Source organism: Salmo salar, chromosome 04 (genome assembly GCF_965601325.2).
Source record: "Salmo salar chromosome 04, fSalSal1, whole genome shotgun sequence".
In the NCBI taxonomy this organism is placed as follows: Eukaryota; Metazoa; Chordata; class Actinopteri; order Salmoniformes; family Salmonidae; genus Salmo; species Salmo salar.
This window is the reverse complement of record NC_138294.1, coordinates 40107328-40126541: the sequence shown is the minus strand read 5'-3', so window position 1 is coordinate 40126541 and position 19214 is coordinate 40107328. Positions and strand designations below refer to the sequence as shown.

General features: G+C 43.6%; 1 protein-coding gene across 1 annotated transcript in view; it reads right to left on the bottom strand.

Annotated features, from left to right (window-relative positions):
- Positions 1-9956: 9956 nt before the first annotated feature.
- Positions 9957-19214, bottom strand: part of adamts15a (ADAM metallopeptidase with thrombospondin type 1 motif, 15a) — a 34049-nt gene continuing 24791 nt past the window's right edge. Inside the window, exons 4-8 of the mRNA XM_014195837.3 lie at positions 18842-19128; positions 18315-18492; positions 17833-18008; positions 13403-13578; positions 9957-13185 (exon numbers count right to left, since the gene is read on the bottom strand). Of these exons, the coding sequence (XP_014051312.1) occupies positions 12384-13185; positions 13403-13578; positions 17833-18008; positions 18315-18492; positions 18842-19128 (1619 nt within the window). The 3' untranslated portion in view covers positions 9957-12383. The remainder of the gene's footprint in view (positions 13186-13402; positions 13579-17832; positions 18009-18314; positions 18493-18841; positions 19129-19214) is intronic.

Below are 19214 nucleotides of genomic sequence, written 5' to 3'. Positions count from 1 at the left end.
AAGTGGCCTGTCTGACAAGTTCTTGTTCTTCTTGACTCTCTTTATTGAAAACTGGGGATCTTTGCTGTAACGTGACACTTCCTACGGCTCCCATAGGCTCTCAGAACCCGCCAAAAAGCTGAATGATGTAATTCCAGCCCCTGGCTGAAAAACATTAGCACCTTTGGTAAGTGGTCTATCAGAGGACAATGAGACTGAGGCGCGTGCACTTGGCGACCCCATGTTTTTATTTTCTCTCTCTTTGTACTAAAACACAGATTCCCGGTCGGAATATTATCGCTTTTTTACGAGAAAAATGGCATAAAAATTGATTTTAAACAGCGGTTGACATGCTTCGAAGTACGGTAATGGAATATTTAGCATTTTTTTGTCACGAAGCGCGTCACCCTTCTTTACCCTTTTGGATAGTGTCTTGAACGCATGAACAAAACGCCGCTATTTGGATATAACTATGGATTATTTTGAACCAAACCAACATTTGTTATTGAAGTAGAAGTCCTGGGAGTGCATTCTGACGAAGAACAGCAAAGGTAATAACATTTTTCTTATAGTAAATCTGACTTTGGTGAGGGCTAAACTTGGTGGGTGTCTAAATAGCTAGCCCTGTGATGCCGGGCTATCTACTTAGAATATTGCAAAATGTGCTTTCACTGAAAACCTATTTTAAAATCGGACATAGCGAGTGCATAGAGGAGTTCTGTATCTATAATTCTTAAAATAATTGTTATGTTTTTTGTGAACGTTTATCGTGAGCAATTTAGTAAATTCACCGGAAGTTTGCGGGGGGTATGCTATTTCTGAACGTCACATGCTAATGTAAAAAGCTGGTTTTTGATATAAATATGAACTTGATTGAACAAAACATGCATGTATTGTATAACATAATGTCCTAACATTGTCATCTGATGAAGATCATCAAAGGTTAGTGCTGCATTTAGCTGTGGTTTGGGTTTATGTGACATTATATGCTAGCTTGAAAAATGGGTGTCTGATTATTTCTGGCTGGGTACTCTGCTGACATAATCTAATGTTTTGCTTTCGTTGTAAAGCCTTTTTGATATCGGACAGTCTTGTCTTTAAAATGGTGTAAAATAGTCATATGTTTGAGAAATTGAAGTAATAGCATTTCTAAGGTATTTGAATAACGCGCCACGGGATTCCACTGGCTGTTACGTAGGTGGGACGAAATTGTCCCACTGGCCCTAGAGAAGTTAAAGAGATGGGTGAGGCTAAAGCTTAAAAGGGTGTGAATGATGCTGAATGGGTGTTGACAAAGGGCTTTCCAGCAGTAGTACCAAAAGATTCAAAGGCCATTTTCTCAAAAGTGAGTTTACAAGTTTATCAACTTTCAAAGCAAAATTACTTTCCCATTGTTCCTCAAATACAGTTTATGATATACCATTTTGTAGCTCTGAGTCTCTACATTTATCCAATGTAAAAAACACAATTTCAAATGTTGCTACATAAGACCGATTTGAGCCTGTCATTCACAAATACTAAACGACCCTCAGGAATGGCTCTTGTTGGAGCTACAAAGTCATCAAGAGAGTGTTTTACTGGATATCCCACTTCTGACACCTTGTATTGGTTAGGAGACACCATTATGTTATCCTTCATTAACATATTTACTCCGATAAAACCAAAAATGTTTTACAGCATTATGGGTATTGAAGTATTTCATCCTACAAGTGTGGCCTGAGATGGTCTCTAGGGGACTTTTGACCTGTGTTTACTGACAGTTGAAGGAACTCCAACTATTCCATAACACAGAGTGTATTAACAACGGACATTAAGTTGAACAATAACTGAACCTTAGACCACAGACACACAGAACCCCCTTGGGCCGAATGACTTCAAAAGTTTTATGCACTGGAGAAGAGGGGTGAAATTTGTTGTTATGAGTAGTATAGCCTAGTCCCAGATCTGTTTGTGCTGTCCTGCCAACTCTTATAGCCATTATCCAGACTCCTATAACCATTGGAGTCTGGATCTGGGACCAGGCTACAGTAGACCTTTTCTCCAGGTCAGCAACATTGTTCCCAGATGTATCATATTCTATTCACTGACTTAGCACCCAGCAGACCTCCTCAGAGTTGAGATGTGCTGATGTGGGCCCTAAGGGCTCTTCTGATAAGCCCTTTAATTTAACATTCACCATATAGGCCTACCCTCATTCAGTACCATATGATACTGGTACAAAGCACTGTTTATTCCACAGCGATTATCCTTTAAACTGTCTCCAGAGAGAGCAGTTTGTCTGATTCAGTGATTCCGTGTTCAACCACAAAAACAGGAATCTGTTGCTGATCAGACGGAACCCAGAGAGAGAGAAGAGAGAACTGAGTCATCTGCTGACTCTTCTCATTCTAATTAGCTCCAGAGTTCTAGAACGGTTGACATTTTTTTCTGTGGTCGTTGAAGAAACTAAAAATGATGGGGGAAAGAAAAGAAAAGAAAGAGGAGGAAAGAAAGAAAGAAAGAAAAAAGCTTGGATTTATGGGTCAGTTGGTTTAAACAGGAAATAAGGTGATGAGGTCGGATTTTCCTCCTCCAAAGACTTCCCCCTCTTCCCTCTCTTCCCATTATATTGGGCCTGTATTCAAAAAGCATCTCAGAGTAGCAGTGCTGATCTTGGATCAGTTCTGATTTGAGATCATAATGAATACGATTTTATGGACGCAGGGACCTGATCTTAGATTAGCACTCCTAATCTGAAGCAGAAGGTGGATGAGTTCATGATAAGAATGGCGCCGGAGGAGAAGGCTGCCGATTTACGGGCTCCTGACCAACGAATGGGTAAGCCGCCTCTACCATGCACCCTATTAGCCAACGTACAATCACTGGATAATAAACTGCATGAGCTCCGATCAAGACTATCCTACCAATGGGACATTAACCTCTTGGGGCTAGGTGGGACGCTAGCGTGCCACCCGTGGTGCACTCCATCAACAGCAGGTGCATTTCAAGAGCGGCAAATTTGAATCCAAATAAATGTCAAAATTCAAATTTTTCAAAAATACAACTATGTTACACCATTTGAAAGATAAACATCTCCTTAATCTAACCACGTTTTACGATTTCAAAAAGGTTTTACGGCGAAAGCATAAATTTAGAGTATGTTAGGACAGTACATTTACAAGAGTTGTGTGTAATGTTTTGTCAAGTCAAAGACAGGGTCACCAAAACCATAAAACCAGCTAAAATGATGCACTAACCTTTTACAATCTCCATCAGATGACACTCCTAGGACATTATGTTAGACAATGCATGCATTTTTAGTTCTATCAAGTTCATATTTATATCCAAAAACAGCGTTTTACTATGGCATTGATGTTGAGGAAATCGTTTCCCTCCAATAACCGGCAGTCAAGTCAGCGTCAGAAATTAAATAATTAAAATGAGAAAACATTGGTAAAATATTATATTGTCATTTAAAGAATTATAGATTTACATCTCTTGAACGCAATCAACTTGCCAGATTTAAAAATAACCTTACTGGGAAATCACACTTTGCAATAATCTGAGCACTGCGCCCAGAAAAATACGCGTTGCGATACAGACTAGACGTCATGTTGGGGAGATCTAAAATCGAAAATACTATGTAAATAATCCATTACCTTTGATTCTCTTCATCAGATGTCACTTCCAGGTATCACAGGTCCATAACGAATGTAGTTTTGTTCAAAAAAGCTCATCATTTATGTCCAAAAATCTCCGTCTCGTTAGCACATGATGTAAGCCAGCCGGACTTCTCGTCATGAACGAGGGGAAAAAATATATTTCCGTTCGTTCAAACATGTCAAACGTTGTATAGCATAAATCATTAGGGCCTTTTTTAACCAGAACATGAATAATATTCAAGGTGGACGAATGCATACTCTTTTATAACGTATTGGAACGAGGGTACCCAAGATGAACTCGCGCGCAAGGTGTCTAATGGGCCATCATCGTTCCATGGCTCTTGTTCGGTCAGATCTCCCTCCAGAAGACTCAAAACACTTTGTAAAGGCTGGTGACATCTAGTGGAAGCAATAGGAAGTGCCAAAATATTCCTAAACCCCTGTGTTTTTCAATGGGATAGGTTTAAAGTCAATACAACACATCAGGTATCCACTTCCTGTCAGAAAATGTCTCAGGGTTTTGCCTGCCAAATGAGTTCTGTTATACTCACAGACACCATTCAAACAGTTTTGGAAACTTTAGAGTGTTTTCTATCCATATATAATAAGTATATGCATATTCTAGTTACTGGGTAGGATTAGTAACCAGATTAAATCGGGTACATTTTTTTTATCCAGACGTGCAAATGCTGCCCCCTAGACCCAACAGGTTAAAGCCCCCGGCCACTAAGATTGCCGTCTCTGGATGAGTATTTTCTTGTTTGCTTATGGCCTTATACAGCTTGTTGAGTGCGGTCTTGGTGCCAGCATCGGTTTGTGGTGGTAAATAGACAGCTACGAAAAATATAGATGAAAGTCTCTTGGTAAGTAGTGTGGTCTACAGCTTATCATGAGATACTCTTCCTCAGGTGAGCAAAACCATTTGAAAATCTAGTCAGCCGTATGTTATCGATGTCGTCATTCAGCCACGACTCGGTGAAACATAAGATATTACAGTTCTTAACCTCTCTGGGCTAGGTGGGACGCAACAGCCAGTGTAATCCCGTGGCGCGATATTCAAATACCTCAAAAATGCAAAAACTTCAATTTTTCAAACATATGACTATTTTACACCATTTTAAAGACAAGACTCTCGTTAATCTAACCACACTGTCCGATTTCAAAAAGGCTTTACAACGAAAGCAAAACATTAGATTATGTCAGCAGAGTACCCAGCCAGAAATAATCAGACACCCATTTTTCAAGCTAGCATATAATGTCACATAAACCCAAACCACAGCTAAATGCAGCACTAACCTTTGATGATCTTCATCAGATGACAATCTTAGGACATTATGTTATACAATACATGCATGTTTTGTTCAATCAAGTTCATATTTAAATCAAAAACCAGCTTTTTACATTAGCATGTGACTAGCATGTGACTAGCATTCCCACTGAACACTGCCGGTGAATTTACTAAATTACTCACGATAAACGTTCACAAAAAACATAACAATTATTTTAAGAATTATAGATACAGAACTCCTCTATGCACTCGCTATGTCCGATTTTAAAATAGCTTTTCGGTGAAAGCACATTTTGCAATATTCTCAGTAGATAGCCCGGCATCACAGGGCTAGCTATTTAGACACCCAGCAAGTTTAGCATTCACCAAAGTCAGATTTACTATAAGAAAAATGTTATTACCTTTGCTGTCTTCGTCAGAATGCACTCCCAGGACTTCTACTTCAATAACAAATGTTGGTTTGGTCCCAAATAATCCATTGTTATATCCAAATAGCGGCGTTTTGTTCGTGCGTTCAAGACACTATCCGAAAGGTTAAAGAAGGGTTACGAGCACGGCACATTTCGTGACAAAAAAAATCTAAATATTCCATTACCGTACTTCGAAGCATGTCAACCGCTGTTTAAAATCAATTTTTAGGCCATTTTTATCGTAAAAAAGCGATAATATTCCGACCGGGAAATCGTTTTTTATTACAAAGAGAGTGAAAGTAAAAGCATGCTATCCCCTCATGCACGAGCCTCAGTCTAATGGCCCCCTGATAGAGCACTTGCCAAACGCGCTAATGTGTTTCAGCCTGGGGATGGAATTACATTGTTCAGCTTTTTCCCGCCTTCTGAGAGCCCATGGGAGCCGTAGGAAGTGTCACGTCATGCCAGAGATCCCCTGTATTTGTTAGAGATGATCAAGGAGGGCAAGAAATGGTCAGACAGGCCACTTCCTGTAAGGAATCTTCTCAGGTTTTGGCCTGCCAAATGAGTTCTGTTATACTCACAGACACCATTCAAACAGTTTTAGAAACTTTAGGGTGTTTTCTATCCAAAGCCAATAATTATATGCATATTCTAGTTACTGGGCAGGAGTAGTAACCAGATTAAATCGGGTACGTTTTTTATCCGGCCGTGCAAATACTGCCCCCTAGCCCCAACAGGTTAATGCAGGGAAACTTAAATCCGTTTTACCTAATTTCTACAAGCATGTCACATGTGCCACCAGAGGAAAAAAAACTGTAGACCACCTTTACTCCACACACAGAGACACGTGCAAAGTTCTCCCTCGCCCTCCTTTTGGCACATCTGACCATAACTCTATCCTCCTGATTCCTGCTTAAAATCAAAAACTAAAACAGGAAGTACCAGTGACTCGCTCAATATGGAAGTGGTCAGATGACGCAGATATTAAGCTACAGGACTGTTTAACTAGCAGACTAGAATATGTTCTGGGATTCTTCCGATGGCATTGAGGAGTACACCACATCTGTCACTGACTTCATCAATAAGTGCATTGATGATGTTGCCCACACAGTGACCGTATGTACATACCCCAAGCAGAAAACATGGGTTACAGGCAACACCCGCACTGAACTAAAGGGTAGAGCTGCAGCTTTCAAGGAGCAGGACTCTAACCCGGACGCTTATAGGAAATCCCACTATGCCCTTCGACGAACCATCAAACAGGCAAAGCGTCAATACAGGACTAAGATTGAATCCTACTACACTGGCTCCAACGCTCGTCGTGTGTGGCAAGGCTTTCAAACTTTTACGGACTACAAAGGGAAGCACAGCCACAAGCTGCCCAGTTACACGAGCCTACCAGATGAGCTAAATGACTTCTATGCGCACTTCGAGGCAAGCAACAGTGAAGCATGCATGAGAGCACCAGCTGCTCTGGACGACTGTGTGATCAAGCTCTCCATAGTCGATGTGAGTAAAACTTTTAAACAGGTCAACATTCACAAGGCCGCAGGGCCAGACGGATTACCAGGACGTGTATTCCGAGTATGCGCTAACCAACTGGCAAGTGTCTTCACTGACATTTTCAACCTGTCACTGACCGAGTCTGTAATACCAACATGTTTCAAGCCGACCACCATAGTCCCTGTGCCCAAGAACCCCAAGGTAACCTGCATAAATGACCACTGACCCGTAGCACTCAAGTCTGTAGCCATGAAGTGCTTTCAAAGGCTGGTCATGGCTCACATCAACACCATTATCCCAGAAACCCCTAGTTTGCATACCGCCCCAACAGATCCACAGATGATGCGACCTCTATTGCACTCCACACTGCCCGTTCCCACCTAGAAAAAAGGAACACCTATGTGAGAATGCTATTTATTGACTATAGCTTAGCGTTCAACACCATAGTGCCCTCAAAGCTCATCACTAATGTAAGGACCCTGGGACTAAACACTTCCCTCTGCAACTGGATCCTGGACTTCCTGATGGGCCGCCTCTAGGTGATAAGGCTAGTTAACAACACATCTGCCACACTGATCCTCAACACAGGGGCCCCTCAGGGGTGCGTGCTCAGTCCACACCTGTACTCCCTGTTCACCCATGACTGCATGGCCAAGCATGACTTCAACACCATCATTAAGTTTGCCGATGATACAACAGTGGTAGGCTTGATCACCGACAGCCTATAGGGGGGAGGCCAGAGACCTGGCAGTGTGGTGCCAGGATAACAACCTCTCCCTCACCGTGATCAAGACAAAGGAAATGATCATGGACTACAGGGTTGTAGTGGAGCAGGTTGAGAACTTCAAGTTCCTTGGTGTCCACATCACCAACAAACTATCATGGTCCAAAACACCAAGACAGTCATGAAGAGGGCACGACAATGCCTATTCCCCCTCAGGAGACTAAAAATATTTGGCATGGGTCCACAGATCATCAAAAAGTTCTAAAGTTGCACCATCGAGAGCATCTTGACTGGTTGCATCACCGCCTGGTATGGCAGCTGCTCGGCATCTGACCGCAAGGAACTACAGAGGGTAGTGCATACAGCCCAGTACATGACTGGGGCCAAGCATCATGCCATCCAGGACCTATATCCCAGGCGATGTTAGAGGAAGGCCCTAAAAATTGCCAAAGACTCCAGCCACCCTAGTCATAGACTGTTCTTTCTGCTACCGCACGGCAAGTGGTGCCGGAGAGCCAAGTCTAGGTCCAAAAGGCTTCTTAACAGCTTTTACACCCAAGCCATAAGACTCCTGAACATCTAATCAAATGGCTACCCAGACCAGTCACAGGTTTGGACACACCTACTCATTCAAGGGTTTTTCTTTATTTTTACTATTTTTCTACATCAGAACTATGAAATAACACATATAGAATCATGTAGTATCCAAAAAGGTAGCCACCCATTGCCTAAGCCCATTCCAAAAGTACCCTTGATAAAGAGCTCTGATGGAGTTGGGCCCCCACAAGAATGCTCCAGATTTATTGACAATATGTTTCTAAAGCATCTGTATCTCCCAAGATATGTCTCCCTGGAACATGCACTTCTTCAAACTGCTCAAAGTTTTTTTTCTCTTCTGTGAAGTGCATGCTGCACTGCTCAGAATTTCTCTATTTCTCTAGATACAGTTGAGAGTTATTTGGCTGTTCCAGAGCAGCCTTCAACCAAACTCCATCATCCTGGTCTGAGGCTAAGAAGCCAAGAACAAAACAATTCCGTCAGGTTTTTCTATTTTCTTAGCTTTTTTTTCTCTTTTTTTATTTCGATCTGCTTTTATGTAGGTCACTTTAATCAAACTTTCTTCCCACTGACATAACAATACCTTTAGCTTGATGTAATAGTCCTCTCTGCAGCCTGGAACAATACCTCCCTACTGGCTGACTGGCTGTACTAGCTAGCCTCTGACCCCTTTCTCTGTTTCTCTTTCTCTCTCTTTCTCTCAGTAAGAGCCGAGAGCCTGCCTATATATAACAGAGTAATAATGAAGTCAAACTGCCATACATGGCTTTGCTTTGGGAGGCTCCAGATGTAAAATGTTCCTGCTTGCAATTTGGTTCCTTCCACACTCCCTTTCTCTTCCTCTCCCTCTCTGTTTGCCCTCTTTTTTTGGATGATGATCCATATTTTTGACGTGCCCCACATTTCTTAAGCAATGCCTGGAAAATGATATGCTATAAACATATGACTAACAGACACAACTACAAGAGAGAGAGAGAGAGAAAACCCTTTGTATATTGTATACATATCCCACTGGGCACGCCACGTCATTTCAAAGTGGATAATATTTGACAGCAAAGTTCAAATGGGAATACAATGTCAGATATTTTGTTTATTTATATAACAGATTCATGTGTTATCACTGTGCTTGGTCAGAACCAAATGACCTGGATTGGAGTTGAGATTACATTAAAAGTACATGGTGCAAGTGATCAATGCCGTTTGAGATTCTGCACAGATTATTACAGCAATTGTGAAGATCTCCACAGACCTGCGACGACCTATGCATGCTATCTTGAACATGCATGCTTTATATGATTCATAAGAAGAAATGCATAGTTAGACAGTAGCCTCAATGTGGCTATGGATGTGCTCATCATTTTAAGGTTGAATGTTGCATTAGTTTGAAAGAGATGTATCTTCTGCTTGGATAGTTCCATCTGTGCCACTGACTTAGTCTGGCTGTAATTCCAGTTTGTCTACAAATTTAATAATTTATATGTTGGATTCACGTCTCCATCTCAACCAAAAATCTAAGTTAAATAATATGATCAAATCAAACTTAAAATGCACTTTAAATAAAGTTTGATTTGATTTAGTCTCATTCTTTAACTTGTATTTTTGGTTGAGATGGATTCGTGTATGTTTACCATGATGACATAATCCTGTGGTTTAAATCTTACCCCCAAAACAACAGTTTACATTGATGACTTTTTCAAATCTAATGTATGTAGATTCCATGTCATAAAACGTTGACAAATTACATTGAGTCAACCAGTTTGTGCCCAGTGGGAAGCTTTTTCATTTATCGTTGGCAACAAGCCTGAGGACGACTGTGAGAACCAAAGATATTTTGAAGAGGGGAAGAGGGGGAGTGAACAGATGTGTAAATGTTTTTATTTGGAATAAATATCTTGATGTCAAATACAATAAAAAAAAATGCCAGCTTAGACAAAACCCCCCCAAAAACATGAAAAAGTATTTACAATACTTATTTTGCGCAAAGCTGAATGGATGTATACATAGTATACAAGACAGCCCATGCAAGGACATGACATTGCACTCTTTTGCTGTACAAAGTGCAAAAGATAAATGACAAATAAAATATTCCAAGTAATACAGGAACCATCTTTTAGATGGACAATGTGGTCACTCTGAAGAACCAAAACAAGAAGCATATAATGGATTACAGGGGGTTTCATTAACTGTGTACAAAGAACAGCTTGCCTCTCGCCTTAGGGCTCCGGCTGTGGACAGGATGGAACAGAGAGCTCAAACAGAACACACATTCTGTAACAGTCTCAGAAAGATCAGGACATTTTTCTATACCACTTAGATAATTTAATTTCAATGATAATAACTTGGCTATGGCAACTGTGCCAAACACGTCAACAGGATTTCAGAAGCTGCACCACTGGCTCAACAATTGGAATGATAGGGGCAACAATGAACACACAATCAAACCCAATGATAAAGATGCTTACACACTTGCAATGTCCTAGTACTAGTTCAAATACTGCATCTATACTAGCACACTACTTAGAAGAATGCATGCCCGACACCCACTGCTTAATTCATTGTGGTCTGTTAGTGCAGATATTGGAACACACTGTCTGTCCATGTGCATGTGTGGAGGGGATGGTGGGGAAAGGGAGAATGAAAGGGAGAAGGTATCGGCAAGTTAGCATTTTGTTGGACGGTGTACACTGAGTGTACAAAACATCATGAACACCTGCTCTTTTCATGACAGACTGGCCAGGTGAATCTAGGTTAAAGCTATGATCCCTTATTGGTTTCACTTGTTAAATCCACTTCAATCCGTGTAGAGGGAGGGAGAATCAAACAGGCAACAGGCTGAGTCAACATCGGTCTCTGCTAAACTGAGCTGAACAACGTGGTAACGGCCGGTGAAGTCAGGGGCTGGGGCGCAGCCTAACTTAGTTTGGGTCTGGGCGCAGCCTAACTTAGAGGATTATGACATCGCTGAAAGCTCTCTCTCTCTCGCTAACATACTGGTGTGGTGGTGACAGAGTGCAGACTACTACAGAGGCATCGGTAGCGAGTTTCCTTTCTCCTGTCCCAGTTCGCTTCTAGGGACTGACTACACTACCGTATGGGGCTTTTTATAAAGCAGCCAATAGGACACTTTTTGCATCTATTTCTGTAACAGTTTCCGTTTCTGAAGTTCTGCTGTCTGTCAAAGTTCGGTAGAAAGTTAATGTCTTAGGGCTCTGGCTGTGGACAGGATGCTGCATCCAAGTACAGGTTTATTTCTGCTCGTCTGTATTGTTTGCAAGAGGAGCACAAGGGAAACAGATATGATATCCCCATTGCACTACCCCTTTTTGTCATTGCTAAAAAAATGTGTAGGCATATTTTCATGTCGTGGAGGAGCAGAACACAATAGGAAAACAATTATTTTCATGGATCACGGAACAGATATCCTATCATCACATTCTATGCTTACCAAATTAATTCCTAATAAGAACATGTTAATTCTAGAACTAGGTGTGGAATAATTACCATGATACTGTATCTACTGGTAATATCCGGTGCAATAATACTCTGTACAATACTTTGTATAGTACAACCATTTCTCCTGATTCTTATTCTACCTCTGGACGTAAAGGGGAAGCAATAAGTATTTTTGCAGTATAAAGTATTCTCATGCAGTACAAGGGCATTATGATCTTGGTCCAGTTAGCAGATGTTTTTTCCATACTGTATGTTTTCTTTATATTTTTCCACAAAGTCTGGCTTCAGGATAAGTAGGTGAGAAATCTGTGTGGACAGTTGGCTCGCCAGCGACTTAAGAGTTCTGCTATGTCCCACAGAACCTGAACTTTACAACACCAGAGAGGGACAAGATGGTGCATTGGTTCCAGATTCATCAGGTCAACTGGATGGATTGCTGGCATATGGACATTCTAGAATACAATCTAGAATACATTGGGATTGTAACAAAAAATACAAACAACACCAACTCTTTCTGTAATATTGGCTCTTCAAAAGTGTTACCGGTAACCAACTAACCAATGACCTAAAGATTACAGCACATCTCCCTCTCAGTCTCTCTGTCTTTCCAACAACATTGGGTCCTTCATCTTCTTCACATTTGTCCCATTTTGCAGGCAGATGCCAGATACACCAGAAACAAAGTTCAGGATCATTATTGGGATAGTTTATTCTTGTTGGTTTTGTCTTTTCTTTGTCAAATGCATTTTTGAAAAACACACCAGTCCATTGAGGAGGGATAGTACTGTAGACTAGGAGGGAACAATAGGAGGGTTCATGGTGTGTTAACAGGGCTTTAGGTGACAGAAGTCCAGTTCCTGTGGCTTGCGTTTCCCCGCACTGCAGTGGTCCCGGGGCAGCTGCAGCCCCGTCTGCGTGGTACAGCGCAGCGGCCGCCTCTTGAAGCCTTTCCCGCAACTCCTGGAGCAGGGCGACCACTCCCCAATCTCCCACACCGGACAAGGGTCCCCACACACCCTGGTGGCCGAGGGCCTCACGATGGAGTCACAGTCCAGCCCTGGCTCTCCGTCCTGCCCCAGGCACTGCACCAGCCTCCCTTGCACCCCTCTCCCACACGTCACCGAACACTTGTCCCACATGGCCGCGGACCACTTACCTGGAATGGGTCCCTCAATAATGTATGAGGACTTCCTCAGGAGATCCCCTCCTTCTCCTCCCTTCTGCCCCCCGTCCATGTCCTCCGCTAGAACACTATTATGTGACCTCGCCCGTTCCTCCTTCTTCTTGTCCTTGCTCTCGCGGGCCAGGTAGAAGGAGTAGCGGATGCGGGGAGGGGTCATTTGACCGACAGACAGGACCTCCACAGTGAGGGCCTCGCGGAGCGGCTTCACAGCCAGCAAGGTCTCTGCCAGGCCGGCCGTACCGCTGTACCTCAGCAGGCTACCCTTCACGATGATGTCCCTCTCCACGGCAGAAACCACATAGTTCCCGTTAAGCAGGTACTGGCCCTGGCTGTTCTTCACCGCCAGGTAGTTGTCGTCACTCACCAGGCCCTTGTAGCCGCGCTGCCGTACGTCAATGTTGGATGCCCCCACCGGAAGCATAACCACAAAGTTGTAACCGTGTCTTTGGGGGAAAATAGAATACATTCATAAATCAGTAAAACCACTGTAATTAAACAGTTATAGGAACGTTAACAAAACCATTCCTTTTACATGGAATTCATCCAATCCATTCCTGTTATAGGAATTTGTGTCACTTGTAAACAATGACGACTTCCATGCATTACAAGATGGTTATCTAAACACCTATGCGAAATTGCATAAATTGTCCTAGAACTCACATGGGTTTGGTGAAGAGTCCTGACACCTTCTTGCAACTCTTGTTGTCACCTCCACAGATGCCACACTTGTCAAACTTCTTGTTGGAGCCCAGCTTGCCGTCACAACCAGCCTTGATACACTTCCCCTGGACACACACTGCTGAGGAGTCTGGGGAACATGGGGTCCCATCCACCACCTGGGATACAGAGAGAGATATATTTTATTACTCAACAAATGTTATGCAACATCAATAGCGGCAGGTAGCCTAGTGGTTAGAGCGTTGGACTAGTAACCGAAAGGTTGCAAGATCAAATCCCTGAGCTGACAAGGTAAAAATCTGTCGTTCTGCCCCTGAACAAGGCAGTTAACCCACTGTTCCTAGGCCGTCATTTTAAATAAGAATTTGTTCTTAACTGACTTGCCGAGTTAAAAAAAGGTAAAATAAAATGTAATTTTTTTTTAATTCAGTTCTGGGCTCTGAGATTAGTTTACATGACATTCACAAACTGTACATGTAAAATATCACACCTGAGGGGTATTCGATCGAAGCAGGTTTGAGGAGTTAGCGAGGTAACTTTGGTCAACTCGGGATAACTGGTCATACGAAAGTGGAAAACCTTTTAGCCAGGTAAATTTCTATGCCAACGAATTCTTCAGAACTAACCTGCACCGGGCAGGCTAACTCCCGGAAAACTCAAACTTACCCTGAGTGAAATGACTGAGCCGCGAGTTGAGGACCAATGCAATCAGATTCCGCATAAGCACACCAACGCACACAAAAGACGGCATTAATCATTTTGATTTCGGCACAAATTAAAATGTGGCACTGACTCGCCCATGGACTGATATTTCAGCATTGTCTCAATGAAGAGTTTGTTGTTCGACTAGCCAAGTGCGACATGCAAGTGCAGTTAAACGCCTGCTAGAGTTAGCGGCAGGCAGAGGAGCATAACCACTGTCATAGTATGGGTGAAGCCTGAGCTGGAAAGTGAAGCTAACTGAAGCTGGTTAGCTTGTTTTGTGGGATACCGCTCTGTTCTGTCCTACTGTGATCGTTTTAGACACGTTTAGACTGAGCAAAATATGTAGTTTACATACAGCCTTATAGTTGGTTCTCACACCCTGAATTTGACCCTACTAACGCATGATCAGCCTGTCTGGAGTGGAAGCAGTCGACCAGGTCAGTATGCTCAACAGTCTGTGTCGGCAGAGTCGGGGCCATGGTGAAATATGTAGCTGATAACTCAACATGGTGTCTGTGAATACTGCCTCAACTGAACTCAACTGCCTTTTTCCCATGACCCGGTCAAAACTGGGACCCAATTGAAGTCCCAATTTTTTAAACCTCCTGATGTGTTCCAATCGAATTGGACTGATTTACAAGTTTTCTCTCTGAAAAATATAGTTAATTTAATCTTGTTGTCATAAGGTTCCATGACTTTGTCCACACAGGGCATCTGAACACACAAAATACATTTAGCTGATTTTCATAAAATTTTGTGTGTTATATTTAACTTTTGTACACCTGTGGTGTTCCCGGTCAAAAATGACCGATCATTATAAATGAATGGGTGAGACTACAATTAGTGTATAAAATTGAGTTCAGGCACATGCCCATTCATCAGATGGACACATTTTCCTCTCCCAGACCCCCACATGCATGTGTGTTTGAACACACACACACACAGACACGCCTCACTCCCCTTCTTGGCTTCCATGGCAACCCCAACGGGAACCTTTCCCCAATAGAATCTTTCCCCCACGGGAACCACACCTGTTGGCATTCTCACAAACATTCGCAACATTGTTTCAATAATATATAGAACTTTTCTCGCAGCTCTGGTATATAAAGCCTTTTTGATGCCTTGCTCACAATTCATTCTGTGGCAGCACAATGACCAAACGACATACTGTATGGGAGGCTCTTGATCATATCTTTGATCATGACACTGGTGAGGAGGAGAGAGTCCTTGTTAAACTTTGACACAAAGTAGTCTGTGATAAATAGCGCAATATGTTTCATCTGAGTATTTGTTATAGTCAAAATAATCCATACATTATGCTTTTTTTACTCAAAAACAAGTTGTATGAGCTCAGGTCAATGAGGCCTACAGGCCATAAATAGAAAATAGAAGTTCAAAACTTGTAATGTTCACAAGAACTTAAGTTGATGAAAAGATCTAACACAACATTAGGTGATAATATATGTATTTTTATGGATTTATAATCAGCTATAACGGGGCGGTCATTTTGGACTGGGAACACAGAATTAATTAACATGAAACGAACACAACATGAGGGTTAAATAAAAATACTTGTTCTCAGAAACTCTGTTCCAGCATTGACCAGTAAGAGCTCTTACCCCTTCATGTCTCTCTGCATATCTGCCCCTGCTCTGAAAGCCTGATAGTGTGACGGCAATGTGAAGTGGAGATTGTGGACTGTGGAACCCGCAACTCCATGCCGTGACTGGGGCTCCTGCTCTGTCTCACTCCACACCACTCTATCTGAACAAGATAAGCCTTGTCTCCATGCCCTCCTTCTCTCTGTACATTCCCTCCTCATTCCTTTCTTCTAAGATGCTGCTCTCTTAGGTCAGTTAATCTGCATGTACGTGTGTGTGTGGGGGGGGGGTGTTTGTGCAGCGAGGTGCTGTCTGTGGCTCCAGGAATACGTCACATCGTTTCATAATGCTTGACTGCCTGCCATTGTTCTTTTCATGCCTTTACTACTGATACTGTACTGTAACATCTGAAATACCAGTCAAAACATTATGCTTCAGTAATTCTGGACAAAAACATATCTCAGGTGGTCTGGACATGTGTAGTAGAGGTCTTCACGGATATACCCTAACCCGATTACCCGAGATCCGACACAATATTTGAACAGGTCAGATATTCTGTAGTTGACCCTTGGATCCCGGGTTGGATCACGCTCGGTCGCCACAGATCTAAAACTGTATTTGAAGAAGAAAATATCCTGATGAAAATAAATATTCCCCATAAATCACATTTGCTACACATGGCAGTTGATTCAGTCAAAAGCATGAATCTCTCTCCTCTGCCTCTTTCTCTGACTGGCTTGATCTCTTGATCTCTCGCAGACATGATACAATGTTTCAACTGGGCCCTCCCAAGGGGGAAGTGTTCAGCTAGCATATTGTATGATGTTTCCACTGGAGATATGAGATGAACCTCGTCAAGACGGAGCTGCTCTTCCTCCCGGGGAAGGACTGCCCGTTCCATGATCTCGCCATCACGGTTGAAAACTCCATTGTGTCCTCCTCCCAGAGTGCTAAGAGCCTTGGCGTGACCCTGGACAACACCCTGTCGTTCTCAGCTAACATCAAGGCGGTGACCCGATCCTGTAGGTTCATGCTCTACAACATTCGCAGAGTACGACCCTGCCTTACACAGGAAGCGGCGCAGGTCCTAATCCAGGCACTTGTCATCTCCCGTCTGGATTACTGCAACTCGCTGCTGGCGGGGCTCCCTGCCTGTGCCATTAAACCCTTACAACTCATCCAGAACGCCGCAGCCCGTCTGGTGTTCAACCTTCCCAAGTTCTCGCACGTCACCCCGCTCCTCCGCACACTCCACTGGCTTCCAGTTGAAGCTCGCATCTGCTACAAGACCATGGTGCTTGCCTACGGAGCTGTGAGGGGAACAGCACCTCCGTACCTTCAGGCTCTGATCAGTCCCTACACCCAAAGAAGGGCACTGCGTTCATCCACCTCTGGCCTGCTCGCCTCCCTACCTCTGCGGAAGCACAGTTCCCGCTCAGCCCAGTCAAAACTGTTCGCTGCTCTGGCACCCCAATGGTGGAACAAGCTCCCTCACGACGCCAGGACAGCGGAGTCAATCACCACCTTCCGGAGACACCTGAAACCCCACCTCTTTAAGGAATACCTGGGATAGGATAAAGTAATCCTTCTACCCCCCCCCCCCTCCCCAAAAAGATATAGATGTACTATTGTAAAGTGGTTGTTCCACTGGATATCATAAGGTGAATGCACCAACTTGTAAGTCGCTCTGGATAAGAGCGTCTGCTAAATGACGTAAATGTAAATGAGATCAGCAATATGTTGCTATTTCACACCAAGGAGCAGTGGTTACTTACGCCTATCGAGAAGGAGAGTGTTGGAAAGGTTTTTCAAACACAGTGAGGAACTATTGCTTACATTTACACACAGACCAGGTACTTTTATGCGTGCTCAAGCAAAAATGACTTGGTCCTGTCGGTGTCGGATGGGAATTTAATGGATCCAATTCCATTCGGATCTCAATTTCGGGATCCGAGAAGACCTCTAACGTGCAGTGGTTAACAATGCTGCTTCTAGCTCACATGTACCATGTCTTCATGGTTTCAAATGTGCCTGCTGCTAACCTTAGGTTTGAGGATAAAGAATAGAATAAAACAAAATAGAATAGGAAGGTGGTTGCTAACTAACCTTGGGTGCAAGGACGTAGAAGTATCCGGTGCCGTTGGCCCTGCAAATGAGCTTGCACTTGTCCTTGGGGGAGATGCCGGAGTACTTGGGGACCCAGACCACAGAGGGGGTAAGACGGTTGGTGTTGAGGCTGAACCCATTAAACGCCTCACACTGCTCCTCGCGGTAACTTTTAGCTAAGACAGGGAGAGAGAGGTCAGATGTTACAGGCGAGGACCAACCATACACGTTGGCATATTTAGAGTCATGTTGATTAATGTGTACTGTCCCAGTAAAATGAAATGTAATAGAGTAAAAGTAATAGAGTAAAGCAGTTGTAGGTTTTGAGAGACGACCTGGCAGGGATCAACCTCTCTTGGAGCAAGGTACAACATGTTGCCATGGTCCGGAAGAAGTGGAGTGAGCTCATTGACCTTACAATATGTCCCAAAGGGAATGGAGAGGATTAAGTAATTAAATATAGGTCTTGGGCCGACTCTTACCTGTGTCAGAGCAGGGGTTCAGGCTACAGGAGCGGTACTTGACCCGGACCCCTTGGCAGTATTTGCCCCCGTTGGAGGGCACTGGGTTGTTACACTCCCTCTTGGCCAGTTGGACACCCCCGCCACACGTACGGGAGCAGGAGCCAAACGAACCCCACCTCCCCCACCGCCCGTCCACCTGGGGTGAAGTTATAACAGGTTATTATACGGCTATAACAGTTATTAAGGTGTTATTACATGGTTCTTATAAGAGATATGACAACATGGCCTATGTCAGTGGCAAATGCTCCAGCATGAGTAAAAGGCCTAAATAAGTATGTTTGACAACATGGGGCTTGCGTCATTCACACCACAGTGGTAGGGGATTCACATCTCTACTGACATGACATATCTCACACTGGTGTGAGAATTGCTTGAAAGCTTGAAGTGTATGAAGTGTGTTGACAAGTGTTGGACGAGTGCGTGTGTGCGTGCGTGCCTGCCTGCCCACCTGCATGTGCGTGCATGTGCGTATCTCACAGCCTTACCTTAGTCTTGTGTATATCCATCTTATCCATGCAGACGCCCCTCATACACAACTTTCCATCCCCACAGGCGGTGCCATCAGCCCAGGGGAAGTGACGTGTCTGACACACCAGCTGGCCCCGGGACATCCCTGTACACCAGAGCCGACCACAGGGCGGCTGCATGAAGGGACAGGGCTTGGAGCCATCTCCGAAGGCCAGCTCACACTGCCGGTCCAGGCTGTAGGAGGATCCAGGGAGGACTTCAGGCAGGGCCAGAGGCTTCAGGGGCTGATCCAGCAGACACTCACCTAGTGAACAGAGAGAGATAAACACAGGCTGAGCGTACTGTATTTCAAGTGCCTTCAATTCAAGTGTTTAACTGCTCTGTCTTTTT